General features: G+C 42.7%; 1 protein-coding gene across 1 annotated transcript in view; it reads right to left on the bottom strand.

Moving 5' to 3' along the window:
* Window positions 1–20,329, bottom strand: part of LOC130115251 (seizure protein 6 homolog) — a 135,957-nt gene that overhangs the window by 18,781 nt on the left and 96,847 nt on the right. The window contains exons 10-11 of the mRNA XM_056282865.1: window positions 6,439–6,635; window positions 2,668–2,862 (exon numbers count right to left, since the gene is read on the bottom strand). Of these exons, the coding sequence (XP_056138840.1) occupies window positions 2,668–2,862; window positions 6,439–6,635 (392 nt within the window). The remainder of the gene's footprint in view (window positions 1–2,667; window positions 2,863–6,438; window positions 6,636–20,329) is intronic.

Genomic DNA, 20,329 nt, shown 5'->3' with positions numbered 1-20,329 from the left:
GTATGCATACCGAGTAACATTGTTGATGTGAGCTTCAAAAGATAATGTGCTGTCCAAGATGACACCCAGACTCACTCACTCTCACTCTCTCTCTCTCTCTCTCTCTCTCTCTCTCTCTCTCTCTCTCTCTCTCTCTCTCTCTCTCTCTCTCTCTCTCTCTCTCTCTCTCTCTCTCTCTCTCTCTCTCTCTCTCTCTATATATATATATATATATACACACACTACTACTTACAATGTATACTGTACTTCATGTCTAGATAAGACCACTGGTGTCCACTGGGACATGGCGTGATGACAAGTGTCGGGATGTGTTCATTGAAGCAGATGAGGACGCCCCCCTAGTGCCACCAGTGGTTAAAATACCTGATGACATTGAGTTTCTGTTGTGTATTGTGAGAAGCGATGAGCTTTAGGACAAGATAGACAGTGCCAAGAGGAGTATGGGAGTTCCACCTATGGATGAAGACCCTAAGACACAGATTCGATGTTATCGTGATAAGTATGGCAGCATGGGGTATTCCACAACAGAAGCAGCGGCAATAAGATGACAGGAAGTACAGCAATTCCAGGCCCATCCAAACGGGCACATGAAACAACAGACGTCCTACATTAGTAGTTATCTCAAACGTCGTTCAAGGAACTAATCCCATTGGAATAGGGCTTAAGTAACTTGTTTTTCTTTTTCTAACTGGTGGCTGTTAAGTCTTGTAATGTTTGATTTGAAGATCACTCTTACCCATTTTTTCTTTTAAAATATCTTCACCTTATCACGCATATGCCAAATTCCCTGTTCTCCTAAGGTCCTGCCATTGCATAACCCCCTATGGTGGTTAAGGAAGGTGCACATTTACACCTGTTTTCATATACACATAAAGTTGCCTGTCGTTTCTCTTCACCTGCAGGTTTCTTGAAGGGAATGAAACGCATGTGAAGGCCCATCCAATTTCCCCCAGAACCACCTGCAGTTGTCCACCTGTAGGACATCCTAATTGCAATGGTCGGCATGTTATCCAGCAACATAAACAATTATGTTTCCTATGATGCCCAACTGAGCCAAAGGCAATCCTGGAGCTCAAACTGTGAACAAGATGAGTAGAGGGCAACACACACACCACTGTTTTGTCTCTTAGGTGGCGCAGGGAATCAATTCCCCCGAAGATCCAATTCCAAAGAAAAAAGCCAATTCCTGCACACACTGTCAACTTCAGTATTCATTGTGTATTTGTCCACTGAACCACTGCCAAGCCCTGTTTTAATTAAGTAGCACCCAAACAATAACAGCACAATTGTGAAAAGCAAATTACATGTTACATTTGTTGAAACACAATGACATCCTGTAAAAATAAGACAAATTAAAGTAACATGTTTTTGCACCTATTTGCAGGCTTGTTTTTAGATTATTATGTAGCGTATATGTACTTTAAATAATTGTATAATCATTGTATAATTGTTATTTTATTCTATAACTCAAGATTTTGTAGACTATGTAATACGTCAATGTGAAGTTGACTGGGCAGTACATGATAACAAATGATAGCATCATCCATCCATCCATTATCGGAACCACTTATCCTGCTCTCAGGGTCACGGGGATGCTGGAGCCCATCCAAGCAGTCATTGGGCGGCAGGCGGGGAGACACCCTGGACAGGCCATCACAGAGCGCACGCACACACACACACACACACACACACACACACACACACACACACACACACACACACACACACACACACACACACACACACACACACACACACACACACACACACACACACACACACACACACCTAGGCACAATTTACAATTTAGTATGGCTGATTCACCTGACTTACATGTCTTTAGACGGAAACCGGAGCACCCGGAGGAAACCCACACAGACACGGGGAGAACATGCAAACTCCACACAGAGGACGACCCGGCATGACCCACCAAGGTTGGACTGCCCCGGGGCTCGAACCCAGTACCTTCTTGCTGTGAGGCGAGTGTGCTAACCACTGAACCACCATGCCGCCCTGATAGCATCATCTTTTAAAAAAATGTTTTGTTGATCCTCTAGGTAGTGCTTGAAAGGCACAGCATTTTTTTGTGCTCAAGATCTTTAGTAAGTAGTAACATTTTTTAAACTTAATGGATGTTGACTAAGTGACTAGCAGAGAGTACATCTAAATAAGTACGTGAGCAAAGGGTGTGGTTTAGAGATCACCTGAGAGAAGGAGAATTTATCCTACATTTGCTCTGATCTACACTGTGTGTTGTGTATAAGTGTGGTGTTGAAGTCCGTATCTGAACTACATGCATAGTAGATGTGCATTTGTGTGTGGAGCTCCTTGTGAAGACATAACATTCTTAAGAGATTACCAATAAAAAACAAATCACTATTTTCAATCTGTGAAGCTCCTTCTATGCTTTTCTATATGTTCAAACACATCAGTCATGGTTATGGGTCGGACATTTTTGTTACATTAGTATACATTGGCTTAAAAGGTATTCAATTAGTTTTCCTATCGACCAACGAGGGAAAGTGAACATCCAGATTCAACCTCACAAGTGAAGAAATGCTGAATATGTTGAGATAACCAATGCATTAAAATACACAGAAAACCCTCACAGAGCCCTACTTCTTTGTGTGTGCACTTTGTGTAGATTAACATTGCAACTCTACCCACCTCTTTCACAGCTAGGTAGGTCACCGCTCCACGTCAGGTCCCACTGACACATGAGCAACTCGGTGCCCACCACCTGGTATCCTGGATAACACTGGTAGGTCACTACTGTGCCGTGCACCAGCTCAGGGTTGGATGCGCTCTTCCAGCCACTGGAGATCTCTGGGAGCTCTGGGCAGGTGTCATTACGGACAACCTCTACAGGAGGAGAAGGGAGTAGGGATTGTATTGGGGTTGTGGTGGATGAAGGAGAAACTGTGAGAGAAGGCAAGAAAGAATGTAGAAAACATGTCCTGATGCATGCTCAGTAATCCAGGTAAGAAAATCAAAGAAGATTGAATCAGTTCATCTGGACACAACATATACTGACAGAAACGTTTCATCACTCAACCAAGTGACATCTTCAGTCTAAACTGACTGCAGGTATCCCCACCCTTATAAACAATACAGTGGCATAACGACTGAAACCAACGACCAGTTTCATATGCAAATATGGGTGTGCCCATCAACTAGAGTTTTGATGGCCATGTGTACTCTTCAGAGAGGATTGGGGAATAGTTGCAATCACAGCAATGTAAGATTCAGATTCAGACAACTTTATTCATCCCAGAAGGGCAATTCAGTTCTTACAGCCTACCCAGACATACACAAACTCACACGCAAGTGGCACTCATCACTATGTCAGAGACGACAGACAGGTCAGTACATGGGCAAGAGATGCACACTGTCACCCTCATGTGGCCCTGCATGCAGACTCACATGAGGACCAGGCGAAGGGCAAAAATTCATACAAATTAGAAAAATAGAATAATGAATAAATAAATGAAGCATTCTAAGATGCATCGCATGTTACATTCCCCCACTACAGTCAGTGAACGTACAGGCCCACAAGCCATGCGAAAAACAGACAAGGTACCAACTGTTGTGGCTTAAAACAATACAAAGAATGTATTTAAAATGACTACTCTCGGCATTTAACGACCTGATAGCAGAAGGAATGAAGGACCTAGGATAGCGATTCGTTTTCCTAGGAGGCGCTTCATAGCGCCAGCCTGAGAGCATTACAGTGAATTCACTGGACAGGACTTGGTCAGACTGGCTAATAATTCCTTCTGCTTTCTGGGCCACATGTTTCTCCCAGAGGGAGCACAGGTCTCTCTGCTGGACTCTGATTATGAGCAGACCTTAATGATACTGTTGAGGCTATCCCTGTCCTTCACAGTCAATCCATTAAACCAACAAATAAAGGAAAAAGTTAAAAGACCTGCAACAAATGACTGGTGAAAAATACACAAGATGGTGTTACAGACATTAACGGCGTTAAGCTTCTGCAGTAAGGGAATTCTTTGTTGTCCACGCTTGACAATTAAATCTGTGTTCACATCCAACTTGAGTTGGGACTCGAACACGGTTCCCAAGTACTTATAAGTGTCAACAATTAGAACATCCTCACCATGTATAGTGCTAGCTTTGGGTTTATCACTGTTCTTCCTAAAATCAATGATAAGTTCCTCAGTGTTTGACACATTAAGGTCAAGGAAGTTATCATCACACCAGTCAACAAAGGCAGGTAGGGCACAACTGTGATCTGACTCCGAGCCCTGAAGAAGAGACAAAAGTGTGGTATCGTCAGAGAATTTCACCAGGTAGCTACTCTCTTTAGAAGACCTGCAGCTGTCTGTATACAACATAAAAAGCAGAGGGGAAAGAATGCAACTCTGCGGTGAGCCCCTGTCTGAGACCAGGACACTGGACATAACTCCATTACTAAAACCTGCTGGGTTCTATCTGTTAAAAGGTTTAAAAGCAACATTAAAAGCTGCACAGGTAAATTAAAATCAGAAGCAAGCTGCTTGATCAAAATGTGAAGTTTCATCTTGTTAAAAGCCGACGAGAAGTCAGCAAATAAAAGTCTCACATGAGAAATGAGTTTCTCCAGGGGCTTATATACTTTGTCAAGGATAAAAAGTTTTGCGTCCTCCACACCCTTGCCAGCTTGATGGGCAAACTGTAAAGGGTCTAGTTTGCCATCAACTAGGGAGACAACCTCATCTTTTAACATTTTCTCAAAGTTTTTCATTGCAAGTGATGTAAGTGCAACAGGTCTGAACTCATTTATTTGTCTGGAATTTATTTGTTTTATTTTGGAATAGGGATTATAGTGGAGGTTTCCCAGACTGAAAGTAGCTGGCAACAGTCGGCACACATCTGAAAGAGTTTAGTGAAGACCTCACTGAGCTGGTCAGCACAGTAGCGCAGAGTGCATCCGCAGATGGCATTGGGGCCAACAGCCTTCCTTATTTTCATTTTCTTAAATAAGGCTGTGACATGTTTTTTGAGATATCACAATATTATTCTGAGGCACAAGGGACTCCCTCAACCTGGAAACATTATGAGTAAAATCAGACCTTTCAAAATGAGAGAAAAAAGAAATAAAAGCGTTTGACAGATCAGCATCCTCCACTCCATTAACACTGATAAGCTGCTGGGTCTCACTTGCATATTGGTTAATGGAGGCCAATGATTTGATCCCTTGCCAGGCTGCTCTAAGGTCACCACTGCTATAATGCATTTCTTTTCTTTTTTTTCTTCTTCCTGTAACTCATTTTGGCCTTAGTTATTTCATTCCTCACTTCCATGGAGACAGCCTTTTTCTCGAGAGGATCGCTGATGTAAAATATCCTTTTCTTTTTATTAATAACTGATTTGAGCTCTTTAGTTATCCAAGGTTTGTTATTTGGGTAAGTAACAACCTTTTTAGTTGGGATAACCAAGTCAACACAAAATGTGATGTAAGACGAGGTAGTGGCTGAAAATTCATCAATATCATCACAAGCATCATAAAAACACTGCCAGCCAGTGCAACCAAAGCATGCCTGAAGAGAGAAGACACTGTCCTCTGACGAGGTCAGAGGACAGAGGTCACAGGACATATCATGCCCCCTGCTGGCTCCTTCAGTCACAACATGGCGCCTCATTTTGTCACACCGCCAACAGATAGTCCAACAAGTTCATGGCTTGCCCTTGGTGGCAACGATTTTGAGCTTTAGTTCTGGGTGATGCTGAGTAAATGCGTTTTATTTGCTGTAACTCTCTTTTCCCTCTTACACAACATCTGCCAGCGCCATCCATGACTGCTTGCAGTCCTAGTTTCGATTTGTGTTTCGTTGGTTTAAATGTTTCATAGAAAATGTAAGTACTAAGACTATTTGTTATTGTACACACACTCACTTGGAAGTACATGCAAGTAACAACATGGGTTTCACATGAAGTTACAGGTTTCCATGGGGTACACATGGGTTTTACATGGGCTTAACGTATGTTGTTGATCACATTATGAGATGTGGGATTTTTATGGGTTTCACATGTAATCCCATAGATTTCACATGGGTATTTACATGATTTTCACATGTAAATTTACATGGGTTACCCATGCAATCCTGTAGGTTTCACGTGGGAATTCATGTGGGTGTCACATGGATATTTGTCTGGGTTTACATGGGAATTTACATGATGTTCATGTTATCCCATATATTTCATATGTAAATTCCATAGGTTCCACATGGGATTTTACATGGGTTTCACTCTTTACACCATGAAAATGTTCCAAAACCACGTTTCCCATGTGCTTTGCAAATGTCTCACAAGTATGCCGCATATTCATGTAGTTTTTCTACTATTTCCTACCCACCCTTGTTATGATTTGCAGAGTTGACAGAGTTGTGACATTGTGAGCTGGGTTGAACTTGACAAAGTAAGGGTTTCCTGTCTCACCAAAGAAGTGGACTATGAAGCCATAGCCATAGCCGTACACGTTTGTGGCAGGATCCGACTGGAACTGGATGGTGATATCAGCTGTGGAGGTGTAGAGCTTGAAGCGGGACCATGCTCCTCTATACTGACCCAGCACCTTGGCTGTCAGGTCATCGCCATCGTAGAAGGTCAAGAAGTCATTCTTCCCTATATGAAGCCTGGAGAAGCAAAATAAGACAAGTAGTAGTTCATATTTGCTGTGAGCAAATCAAGTTAACTGAAGCTATAATAATGGTGAAGGATAAGCGGATATATTACTGTTCACATGTAGTCGGACAAAACAGAATTATAGCCTTCAATAGTTACTCGACAAAACTTTTTTAACACGTGTAAATTATAATAATTGTGATATGCAGCTCGTCTAAACCCCTAACACAAAACTGAAAGAGTTTTCCCATTAAGCCCTGCACCTGCATATACATCTCCAATCATACCTTCTTGCTGCATTTATAATTTGAAAACAGCTTGAAAATAATGTCTTGAAGCATGCTCAATAATTCAGGTAAGAAAATCAAAGAAAGTTGAATCAGTTCATCTGGATACAATGTTTTTTGACAGATAAATTTCATCACTCAGCTAAGTGACCTCTTCAGTCTAAACTGACTGCAGGTGTCCCCACCCTTATAAACAATACAGTACAATACAGTGCCTAACGACCGAAACCAACGACCAGTTTCATGATCAGATATGGGTGTGACAATTAACTAGTTTCGACGGCCATGTGTGCTATTCACAGAGGGTTGGGGAATATTTGTAATCACAGCATTGTAAGATGGCGACAGATGGGAAAAATTACACTACCCTTCTTAGACTAGCGCTTGATGTGGTTAAATTTAGGCACACAATTAGAAATGGTTAAGATTAGGCCTTCTGTTGGAGACGGTTAATTTTTGATGTGGGTTTGGTGTGATTAAGATTTGGATTAGCATCTGGGGGTGGGAGGGGGCAGCCGAAATAACACATTTTAATGGCAGGGTCACATAATCTGACGGGTCACAGATTTTGGTGTAACACCGGCAGTCACTGAACTAACAACTCATGGGGTTGCCAACCCATCCATCCATCCATCCATTTTCCGAACCACTTATCCTGCTCTCAGGGTCGCTGGAGCCTATCCCCGCAGTCACTGGGCAGCAGACGGGGAGACACCCTGGACAGGCCGCCAGACTGTCACACAGGGCCCACACACACACACACACACACACACACACACACACACACACACACACACACATTCATACTTAGGGGCAATCTAGTACGGCCGAGTCCCCTTCATGTCTTTGGACTGTGGGAGGAAACCGGAGCACCCAGAGGAAGCCCACGCAGACATGGGGAGAACATGCAAACTCCACACAGGATGACCCGGGACGACCCCCAAGGTTGGACAACCCTGGGGCTCGAACCCGGACCTTCTTACTGTGAGGCGACCGCGCTAACCACTGCGCCACCGTACCGCCCGGAGTTGCCAACCGTCCCTTAGAATACGGAATAGTCCCGTATTTGGAAACTAAAAGACGTGAACAAGAGAAGCGCTGTGTCAGATGCGGTTCTCATTAACCAATGAAAAGCGCTGTCAGTGTTGCTATGAGAACGCGTCTTTCATTGACCAATGAGAAGCGCTGTCAGTGTTGCTACGATACGCCTGTGCCCTGCCCCTTCCACAGACCCGAGTTTCAAAAACATGGCTAACATTACCCAGTCAAGTCCGCCGGTGGCAAAAAAAAGAAGAAGAAACGATCACAGAAATACAGAGCAGAATGGGAAAATGAACATGAATGGCTGGAATACGTGCGAGATAACACATATAAGGCCAATTTCACCGTCTGCCGCCGGAATTTCTCTGTTAGTCATGGTGGAATTACTGATGTCAAACAGCATGGATCAGGAGAAAAATCACAAGAGCGAGAGGCTTCGGAGGAGTCAGGGAGCTCTTTCACAGTTTCTTGTTCACCAGGCATCTCCAGAGGCGGATATGGTATGTATTAATTATCATATCGATTTTATTAAACCCAAATCTGGTTGATAGATTATTAGTTATATTTGTCAGGGCAGCCAATATATAGCCAAAGATAGAGACAATGAGGGTGTCCCTAAATTGCCCAGAGGTTTCCTCTTTTCCCATATTTTAAGTAGCAGGGCATGGATATGTCTGAGGAGTGTAGGTCAACCTGCCCTCAGTACTTCTGCTGATATTCCACCAGGACCAGCAACCTTGTTGATTTTCATCTTCCTGATGGCATCCTGGAGTTCTCTTAGACTGGGTGGTGCTGCCATGTCTGTCTCTTTGGGTTGTTGAGGGAGTAGCTGGAGGGCATCCGTCGCGGTTTAAAAGGTCCTGGTAGTGCTCTTTCCACCTCTCTTTGATTAACTTGTCTGTTAGCAGTGTCTGCCCATCTTTGGAGTGAAGGGGTGGGGGTGGGGGGTTAGACGGTGGTGGCTGCGACTGTATATTGCTTTAGTAGTATCAAATAAGCCTCTGGTAGCCGCAGCATCTGCAAGATGCTGGATCTCAAGGGCCTTTTTCATCCACCACTGGTTCTTCAATTCCCTGACCTGGCTTTGGACGGCTGACTTTGCTCTTGCATGGGCAGCTCATTTATTTTGGCAGTTGATGTCATTCTGCCAGATGGTAAAGGCTTGCCTTTTGATGTTGATTAACCGTTGGATTTCCAGGTCATTCTCATCAAACCAATCTTGGTGGTTCTTCAGCTTATGTCCAACAGTGATTTTACAGATACCAGTGATTGCAGTCCTGATCATATCCCAGTGGCTTCCACTATCATCTGGATACCGCTTGGGCATTGATGTACTGAGCATGGCCTAGAACTGTTGATGAGAGGAGGTATCAGTAAATCTTTCAAGGTTGAGCTTTGGGCAGCTCTGCTTTTTCTGCACCCTTCTTTTCCAGTGAAGTTGGATGGAAATGGTGGAGTGGATAAGGCATTGGTCAGTCCAGCAGTCATCTGTACTGATCATGACTCTGGTGTTTAGTGCCTCGCATCAGTCTGTTTGACAGACGATAATGTAGTCAATGAGATGTCAAATGTTAGAACGAGGGTACGCCCAGGTTGTTTTAAATTTGTTCTTCTGTGGGTTTGTTCTTCTGAGTGCATTAATGATGATTAGGCTGTGTTGTGAGCATTTTGTTAACAGCAGGATGCCATTGGAGTTTGTGTTTCCAACTCCTTCCTTACCAGTTATGCCTCTCCACAAGTTGTAATTTCACCTCACTCTGGCGTTGAAACCTCCAATTAGGATTAGTTTATCCTCCTTGAGGACTTAGGTGAGGACATTGTCCAGGTCGGCATAGAGGGTCTCCTTTACTTCATGTTGTGAGTCAACTGTTGGAGCATGTGCACTGATGACAGTGATGTTTTGGTTATTTACAAATGCCAGTCATATTGTTATCAGGCATTCACTGATGCCCAGTGGAAGCTCAGCAAGGTGGCAAATGAGGCTGTTTTTGATGGCAAAACCCACATTGTGGATCCTCGGCTCATCAGCTGCTTTTCCTTTCCAGAAAAAAGTGTAACCCACCCTTCTTCTCTTTCAGCTGCCTTTGGGCAGCTAATCCCATTTCAGAGAGTGCAGCAATATCAATCTGGAATCTTCTCAGCTCTTGGGCAATGATGGCAGTATGCCATTCAGGTTGATGGCTGGATTGATTGTCCATCAGGGTTCGTATGTTCCAGGCTCCAAAATTTATGCATCCAGAGAGATCCCTCTGGATGTGGTGGATGTGGTGGTCCAGACAGGAGGCATGAAGCAGACTATATTTAGGGCACCTTTTCTAGCCCCCTCCCAAGTGGGGTGAGCAGAGCGGATCCTAAATAGGGCTGCTCAGTCGTGGGTGCAGCAGCCGAGAAACTCCTCTGCCTCAGTCCCAGGACTTAGCAACTGATCATACACCCATCGCCTGTATGACAGGATTTGGCTAGGGGCTGCCAAACTTCACTGTCTTGCTCCTGTCACCTCTTCCTGATCACCAAAGGAGTTTGACCCTGGATGTTTATAGGTTGATCCTTGCGGGAGGACGCCTGTGCATGACAACTTTTTACGTGGAGAGGCTGATGCACCTGAAGCCACCATACGGTCATTGGCAGGGGGTGGCCAAAGTCCAATGGCATGGAGAATCAAGACGATAGGATACCACTCTGTGTTGCAGCCTTCATCCGCCTCCACTGGCATTGTGACCTGAAGGCATCTTCCGCTAGTTCCACCATTGAGGTATTTGTTGGATCGCGCTTCATCTGGAACCTCCCCCTTGACTTATCCACCTAGGGTGACCCTACCAGGAGCCAAACTCCGGACGACAAAGCTATTGGGATTATTAATACACGCAAGCTTTTCCACCATGAAAAGGTGGTGATCCATGAGAAGCAAGAGCAAGCCACCAGTTGTGTGGCCTTAGTTCACTATCAACAGAGTCTCCAACACAGACGATAATCTTAGGGTGCTGGTATCATGGATTGAGAATCAGGGAACCCAGGCACACAGCACCTCCACTTTCAGAAACATTGTTATTCATTTCGGCACCAATAATGCTAGGATGAAACAATCAGAGATCATAAAAACGAGCCTAGTCAGGATGCTTGAGTTGACCAGAAAGATGTGTTGGCATCGATTAATTTTCTCTGGCCCCTTACCCGTGACGGGTAATGATGAGATGTACAGTAGGCTCATGTCAATGAGCTGCTGGCTGGCCCATTACTGTAATGAGCAAGGATTCGGTTTTGTTGATAACTGGCCTTCTTTCTGGAGCCGCTTACCCGCTGAAAGCTGACGGCATTCACTCTACTCTACGGCATTCACTCTTTTGTTTTCATTTAGTTTGACACTAGGGACTTATCATTCAGCAGGTTGCAGGTAATTAGAGAGCCTGCTAGGTTTAAACCCAGTGCAGATGTGGAGTCAACTAGTTTTGTTAATATGTTTAGTCAGGGAATTTTAATCTAATAATCATTCCTACCACCAGTGATGGTGAAATGTGCAATGAAGCACCGAATAATCTACAGAACCAAACATCTGATTTTATCAAAAATGTGACCACACATTATTCAAAGCATTGGTCTTCAATATTGTCCACTAACAGTACAAGGTCTCTAATTCCAGTTAATATTTCATCTATTGGTAGCTCTTAAGTTCTGCCTTCTACTGATCACTGCAACAAAATGCTTAAATTTGGTTTCATAAATATCAGCAGATCACTGTCTACAAAAGCTTTACGAATGATCTGATTCTTGAACATAGTTTTGATATAAACTGGGTTATGTGAAACGTGGCTGAAACAAAATGTTTTCCTTCCCTTAAATGAAGCTTCCCCACCTGATTATACTTATGCCCATGTAGCTCGCGCAAATACACAAGGTGGGGATGTCGCCTTAATATTTGTCTATTTTCAATTTAACTTCTGAACTTGAATCTAAATTCAATTCTTTTGAGGCTCTCGTTCTAAGTCCATTTCCCTCAGCCACAAACAGACTCTGCTCAGTCCAGATTGTGATACTCTATCGACCTCCTGGCCCTTACTCACTATTTCTTGAAGAATTTGGAGACTTTATCCCAGGTCTTGTTACTCAAGATGATGAGATTCTAATCCTTGGTGAGTTCAATATTCATCTGAAGAAGGCTGGTGATCCTCTATGTGAAGCCTTTCTGGCATTTGTTGATACTTTTGGGTTCGTTCACTTTGTTCAAGAGTTGACTCATTGCCGTTATAACACCTTTGACTTGGTTTTATCTAAAGGGAGAGCTGTTTCTGTTCTGATCATCTTGCCAACCAAATCTGCTGTCAGATCATTTTCTCATTAAATTTGAAGCATTATTGGTCTGTCCTGTTAATATTGGGATAGATGCAATTGCCATTCGCCACATTGGTCTATCCATTGTAGCTGCATTTGGCCAGTAGCTGCCTGAAGTCTTGGCTTCTTTCACTGTAAAGATAGGCTCTGTTGAAAATCCCACTAGTGACAAAGTTTGCCATCTCTGGTCTCCTCAATTCAGTTGCACCTCTCTCTACCAGTGCTAGGCGACTAAAGAGGCCTACACCCTGGTTTAATACTGAAACACATGCTCACAAGCAGGCCTGCAGGAGACTGGACCATAAATGGGGAAAATCAAAATAGGAAGTGTTTCACCTATTTTGGCATGAGTGTTTATTGAAATACAAGTGTGCTTTATCTGTTACAAAAGCAGCTTATTTATCTTGCTTAATCACCCTTTAACGTTATGCGCAACCATTTGGTAGAGCACATTTTGAGTCTCTATATTATTGAAAAATGTGTTGAACTTAACTCATCCTGATTGAGCCATCTCTGCCACTCAGTTTAGGTATGTCATGCTAAAAAAAAAAAATCCACTAGATGTAGCTGTCTTTAAGTAGTATGCCTTTTCAGTTCACCTCCTTTACAGGAACTCTGCAACAAAAGAGTCACTCCAGACATGAGGACTCATTTTGGTGGAATTTTCAAAGGTAAGCATATTTTTTCGAGATATTATAGTTTCAGAGATCTTACTGAACATAATTATATAACTTCATACAACAAAAAAAGAGTCTAATAAGGGTCAAATAATTTTTTAAAAACATGCTCTACCAAATGGTTTGTTTGGCATTTTATGGTAAAGGTATGAAGCTAAGCTAATCTAATTAAAATTGACTATTTGCTACAAAATACAAAAAAAAACTTCAGACCATTCACTGTTGTTAATATGATACATTTAATGTTATTCCATTATATACAGTGGGGTCCAAAAGTCTGAGACCACGGGAAAGTAGTCTCAGACCTTTGGACCCTACTGTATATGCTGAAATACAGTGAAAGCCTGTTATAACGTGATCTTTAGAGTCCATAAAATATCTAGAAAAAAGTGGGGTTGCGCTGAATCAGGGTTCAAGAAAATCAGTGTGTTTCTATCATATTTTATCTGCATTATATCCGAATTCGTGTAAAGTCTAGAACAGGGGTCTCAAACTCAACTCACCTGGGGGCCGCTGGAGGTAGAGTTTGGGTGAGGCTGGGCCGCAAGTATTCCAAAAAAAAAAAAAAAAAGTACAACCGATCCAATGTTCTCAATCTTTTTTTTTTAAATTTTTTTTATTTATATATATACAGGTGATCAAAACAAGACAGGTAACAGTACAAGTGCAGGAACAAAAACGAACAGTCTGAGACAAAAAGGGGGCACCAGGTTCTGTTATGACAAGATGGAATACTGATAAGCTAATAAGCTAAAAAAAAAAAAAAACAAAACAAAACAACAAAAACAAACAAGCTATCAAATGGAGCTCATTGACCTGCACTGCAGGTCAATGAGCTCCATTTGAAGCACAGGAGGGGCATCTTGCACATCAAAGGAGAAGGGGTCAGCAAAAATTTGAAAAGTGGCTCTGTGTGTCTTGAACTCTGCAAACCTGTGATCAAATTGCTCCTGTAGCTTCACAATGGCATCAGCATACTTCTCACCACTGAATGGTGTGCCTGCATCCATGAGTGCCTTGCATGCTGGGAAATGGCAGAGGTTTGTCTGAGAGAGCTGGGCTTTCCATAACACAAGTTTTGTGGAGAATGATCTCACGTTGTCATAGGCAGCACTGACAAGCTGCCCCTGGTTTTGTAATTTCTTGTTCAGTACATTCAGCTCATGCGTGATGTCAACAAGGAAAGCTAAGTCCATAAGCCATTTGGGATCACTTAGCACAGGAACAGCCATCCCAGCCTTCTCCATGAAGGCTTTCACTTCTGCTCTCAACTCAGAAAACCTCTTCAAGACGTTTCCCCTGCTGAGCCAACGTACCTCAGTGAAGTAGAGCGCATCCTCATATGCCGACTCTATTTCCTCCAAAAAGGCGCGGAACTCCCGGTGCTTTAAACCCCTGGATCTGATATGGTTGATGCATTTCACAACGACAGACATCACATTGTCAAACTTCAGGCATTTGCTGCAAAGGGCCTGCTGATGGATAATGCAGTGCAGAGCAATGGCCTCCTCCACACCCTCCTCTCTTCCAGTTTTTTTTTGAACAAGTGCCACCACTCCATTTCTCCTCTCTGTCATTGATGGCGCTCCGTCGGTTGTTATTCCAGCAAACCTCTTCCATGGCAAACCCGCATCCACAATGGCATCACACAGCCGGCGGAATATCTCCTGAGAGGTGGTCTGGCCATGCATTGGAATCACTGTGAGCAACTCCTCCATCACTTCAAAACTGTCGTCAACACCACGGACATAGATTGCGAGCTGCGCAGTGTCAATGATGTCTGTGCTCTCATCAAGAGCGACTGAGTATGCACAGAAACGTTTGGCTTTCTCACGCAGTTGATCATATATGTTACCTGACAGGTCAGAAATGCGCTCTGCCACTGTGTTGGCTGAAAGGCTGATGTTGCTAAACTGACCCTTCTTTTCCGGACAGACTATACTTGCAGCCTGTAACATGCACTTTTTAACAAACTCCCCTTCTTTGAATGGCTTTCCCGACTTAGCAATCATCTCACTCACCACGTAGCTAGCTTCGACTGCTGCATCATTATCTTTGCTAGCTTTCTTGAAGAAATCTTGTCGCTTCAGTAAAAATGTTTTAAGATTGGCGACCCGTTTCTCTCTCTCATCTCCCTGGTATTGTGTATACTCATCATCAGCATGTCTAGTCGAGTAATGGCGTCAGATGTTGTATTCCTTGTGCACCGTAACTTTCTCGGTGCATATGAGACACGTGGGGCTGCCTCTGTGCTCAACAAAACAATATGCCGTCTCCCACTTTTCCTGAAATTGTCTGTGCTCGTCACCAACTTTTCGCTTCACGGCAGGTTTTGAGAAAGACATAACTGGGGCTTGCTGACAGGATATATTTTCCTTCCACTTGGTGTCGCTCCGGAATCAAGTTTCAACCAAGTTTCAACCGCTGCTAATTCGCGCTGCCCATTATGGTGCATTCAAGTTGTGCTCGGAAGTCGGACTTTCTGAGCTCCGAGTTGGACATTTCAACTGGAAGTCTGAAATCCGAGTCGTTCCAATTTACAACTTCCAACGTAACGGGAACGCACCATGACTTGACAACAAACGCGACACCGGAAGCTGTCATGAGCCTGCGCGATGGTAGCTCATAAGTGAAAAATAAAAGCCCAGGGCAAGCGCGGGTCGCACTAACACTAAACTTTGATGTCAAGTAGGGGGCCACAAAATAACGTCCCGCGGGCCGCGAGTTTGAGACCCATGGTCTAGAATAAATACATGGAAATAATACTAGTACTGGTAGTACTACTAATTCCATGGTAACAAATTGACATACTATATTGGTATACTAACATATTACTAGCATTATAACAGTACATGGTTTGTAATTTGGATTTTTTCCTTTCTGTTTTACAAATAATAGATGGACACTAAAACATTTTATGGTGCAAGCCACACACTTTTCTGGCCCTTATACCAGAAAATCCTCAAAATTCTGCTGCTGATCTGAGTGATGACGATGACCAAACCAAGGATCCTGGTTATCAGCTCACACAAGCAGAAGAGACTGGGGCAACTTCTTTTGAATCCATGGATGAATAGGAGGTTGCCTCAACAAGCTCATCTTCTAAACCAACGCCTTGTAAGAAGAGGAGAAAAGGGACAAACATCCTACAGTTTCCTTGGCAGACCCAGAAGACACCCCTGACCCTAGTTGACCCCCAGGCCCAAACAAATGCACTAGAAGATCTGGAAGTTTGAAGATATTGAGGCATTCCAGGTTCCTGATTCAAGATTTGAACCCCCTGATGCTATAAAGACACCCTTCCAGTACTTCAAAATGCCCTTCAATGACAAGATGATTGAACATATTGCTCAACATATCAATCTTTACTCTGCCCAAGAGTTGGGGAATCCAATCAAGACTAGCCTGAAGGGATTGAAGATTTTCTGGCAATGCTACTGTTCATGGGTGTTTTCTAGATGACTACTGGCAGAATGAGTCACGTTTCGACGTGATAGCTGATATCATGCCGAGGAACAGATTCAAGCTGTTACGCCAGTTCATTCACTTCAGTGATAATCAGCAGTGCAATGACAGTCCAGACCCGATTCTACAAAATCCGCCCCCCTTTTGAGATGCTTCATGAGTAGTGTCCCCTGATCCTATCCACTAACAAGCACAGTGTGGATGAGATCATGGTGGCATCATCCATGACCTACTGCTCTATCAAGGGGCATCCAAATTTTTCAATGTTGCCCTAAGTGAGCAGGAGCAGGAGCTACCTCTAGGGTCCAAAGTGTTGACAGCATTATGCAAAACCATAACACCGCCATGGCTTTCAGTCATTTTCTGTGACAACTACTTCACCAGTTTCAGCTTGGTCCAGAACCTGCACGCAAACCTGGGTGTCAAGTGCATCAGTACTGTCCAATCAAACTGCATTGGTGGAAATCCCTTGATGGCAGACAAACAGCTGATGAAGAAAGAATGTGGAGCTTTTGATTACAGGTCTGCTGAAGAGGTGATCACAGTGAAATGGTTTGACAACAAATGTGTCAACCTTCTGGACAATGCCTGTGGCATCATGACTCATTCAACTGTCAAACGGTGGAGTAAAAAGGCCCACTCAAAGATTGTCATCCCGTGTCCATCACTCAAACCTGCTTACAATAAACATATGGGCGGCATTGATGACATGACCATGACCAACTGACATGCTGGTGCACATGTACAAGACCCCAGCCAAGTCAAGGCGACGGTACATTCCCCTGTTCGGATACATACTTGACCTGTGCATCTCAAATTCCTGGCTGGTCTATGAGAGGGACTGTGACCTACTGAATGAGAAATCAGTGCCTCTCAAAAGGTTTTGCCTGGCAGTTGCCCACAGTTTGAAGCAAGCCAACAAGCCAGCATCCAAAACTGGCTGACCATCATCCTCCTCTCCAGCACAGATGTCGTCTCAGAAGAAATGCTACACCCCAAGACCCTCACATCCACAAGCAGATGTGCATTATGACAACTGTGGACATTTGCCACTTCACTGTCACAAGCGGGGGAGGCGCAACCTCTGTCCAAAGGGTGTGTTGAGATGGAAATATCAGAAATGCAACATTTGCCTGTTTGAATGCAAACCAGCAGTACTTCACAGCATACCACCAGAAATAAAGTGGATCTAATACCCAAAAAATGTGTTGTTGCACAACGACACAGATGAGCAAGTGTGAGTTAAAAAGTTTAAAATGTTAGCATTTTATTTGACTTTTTGTAGATATTTTGGTATTTATATATATATATATATATATATATATATATATATATATATATATAATTTTTTACTTCTACCATGAAGCGACATTTCAACCGTTTGGTAGAGGCCTGTATTTAAAAAAAAAACTGGGGGTGTCTGTTAAAAAAATAAACATTGATTGTTTTTATTGTTGCCCCTAGGAAATAAAAAATGCAAACACAAAATGTTTCCATTGCTTTTTTTCTTAGTGAGGACCTTAAAGGGTAAACATAATCTCAAATTCCTCTTTGACACTAGCTAAATTTACTAAAAAGCTGCTGTCTATTAGCTGCTCACCATTCATGGCCCAACAGTCTCTGGTATTTTTCCACAATAAGATTGTTGAGATCATAAACAATATTAGTTCTTCAACTCCAGCTCCTCCTGCAGAGCCCGTCTTACCAGATTCATATCTATACAATGAGTCACTGATAGTCCCTGTTATCACAGCTTTTGAGACTATTTCTGTTGATACCTTGACTAAGCTCATGTCAGCTTCCAAACCCATCTACTTGTCTACTTGACCTTTTACATGCAAAAACTTTTAAAGACCTCTGGCCTTTCCTAGGACCTACAATGCTGGACATGGTTAATTTATCACTTACTACTGGCACTGTTCCCAGTAGTTTTAAGAGAGCTGTGGTTAAACCTCTACTTAAGAAACTGCATCTTGATCCAGGGTCTCTTAATAACTATTGACCAGTCTCTAATATTCCATTCTAAAGTAGTAGAGAGAGTTGTGTATCAGCAACTTTCGACCCATATAGAAGAAAACTGAACCTTTTCAGTCTGCTTTCAGGGCCTGTCACACCACTGAAACTGCTCTGACCAAAGTGGTGAATGATCTTCAACCCGCTATGGACTCCGATTCCACATCCATGCTTCTACTACAGGTGTACTATGCTATGTGTTTTAATTCCCAAGTGTTAACATAGATAAACAGCCAGCCAAACTCCTTTTCCAGAGCCAGGAAAGTGACCGTGCTTGTTCCTTTAATGACTTCATTCACAGCAGGTAAGTCAAGATGACAACATTGAAATGGAGTGAAACTAGAAAAGAAGAGAGAAAAATATACTCAATGGACTGCTATAATGGACTTCTATATGAGCAACACATAAATACGGATGGCCTAACGTTACCATTGTAGACCACAAGGTGAGTAGCAGGGAAGTATATGATGGCATTATTATCTTATGGGCTGTAACACATTTACTGTTATTATTATTGCTATTCTGTTCGTACAAACTTACAAAATGTCCGTACAACTCATCACAATCAATTCGAACATGTAAAGAACATGTAACACTTACTGCCATTGCTTTCTGAGGGATGCACACAATGGATTAATTTGGATTAGACATAAAACACTATACAGATGCAGCTATGCATTTTCAGTTTATGGTTTTTCCTACTTCCGACGTCCTACTTCCTGTTTTCTCCTATCATTTCGGGCATCAAAATAAAAGCTCCACAATCATTCGTGCAGATAATAATACAAACATATTTCAACAGTCAACTTAGTGTACCTAACATACAAAAGATATTTGGGGCAGAACAACTGGACCTCAGTGCAGCCTTTGACACCATTAATCACACTATACTATTACACAGAATATATTGTAATTTTGATGTCTCTGGCTTAGCTTTCTCTTGGCTTAAGTCCTACTTATCTGGAAGAACACAGTGTCTCTCCTATAATAATATTTCATCAAAATTCTTTGACATTAAATATGGCATATCTCAGGGCTCGGTTCTTGACCCTCTACTTTTCGCTCTTTTATTTCACCTCTTGGCCAAACTATATGCAGTCATGGAATAAATATCAATTTCTATGCAGATGATACACAGCTGTATGTGCCGATAAGGGCTGATGATAATACTCAAATGACTAATTTAGAGGGCTGCTTAGCTGCTGTAAAAATTTGATGTCACTAAATGTCCTGCTTTTAAATTTGGAGAAAACTGAGATGCTGGTCATTGGCCCTGCTAGACAGACACCAATTTGATCAAGTAACAATAACAACTGACAACTCTGAGATTTCACAAAGTGTGGCAGCCATAAACCTTGATGTTACGTTTGATCCCAGCCTTTCCTTTGATAAGCACATTAAAGAAATCACCAAGACTGTCTTTTTTTCGCATGCGTAACATAGCTAAAATTTGGTCTTTCCTGTCCATGGCTAATCCAGAGACTCTAATACATGCATTTGTTTCATCTAGACTTGATTACTCTAATGTTCTGTTTTCAGGTCTGCCACATGCTAGTACTAAAATACTTCAGATTGCTCAAAATACTGCAGCTAGAATCCTAACTAAAACTAGAATATTTGACCCTATTACACCAATTCTTGCCTCCCTTCATTGGCTTCATATCCATGTTAGATCAGACTTCTGCTGACATAAAATCTTAAATGGGCTTGCCCCATCTTACCTGTCTGATCTCCATAAACCACACATTTCATCTCAAGCTCTCCGCTCTCAAAATACAGGGCTCCTGTGTGTACCCAAAGTTAAAAATAAGTCAGCTGGTGGCAGGGCCTTTTCCTGTTGGGGCCCTGTTCTTGTGCAATAACCTGCCTTGCCTGCTGCTGTCAGATAATCACAGT

Source organism: Lampris incognitus, chromosome 7, assembly GCF_029633865.1.
Source record: "Lampris incognitus isolate fLamInc1 chromosome 7, fLamInc1.hap2, whole genome shotgun sequence".
NCBI lineage: Eukaryota > Metazoa > Chordata > Actinopteri > Lampriformes > Lampridae > Lampris > Lampris incognitus.
Note: the sequence above shows the minus strand (reverse complement) of the source record. Positions and strands in the feature narration are given on the sequence as shown.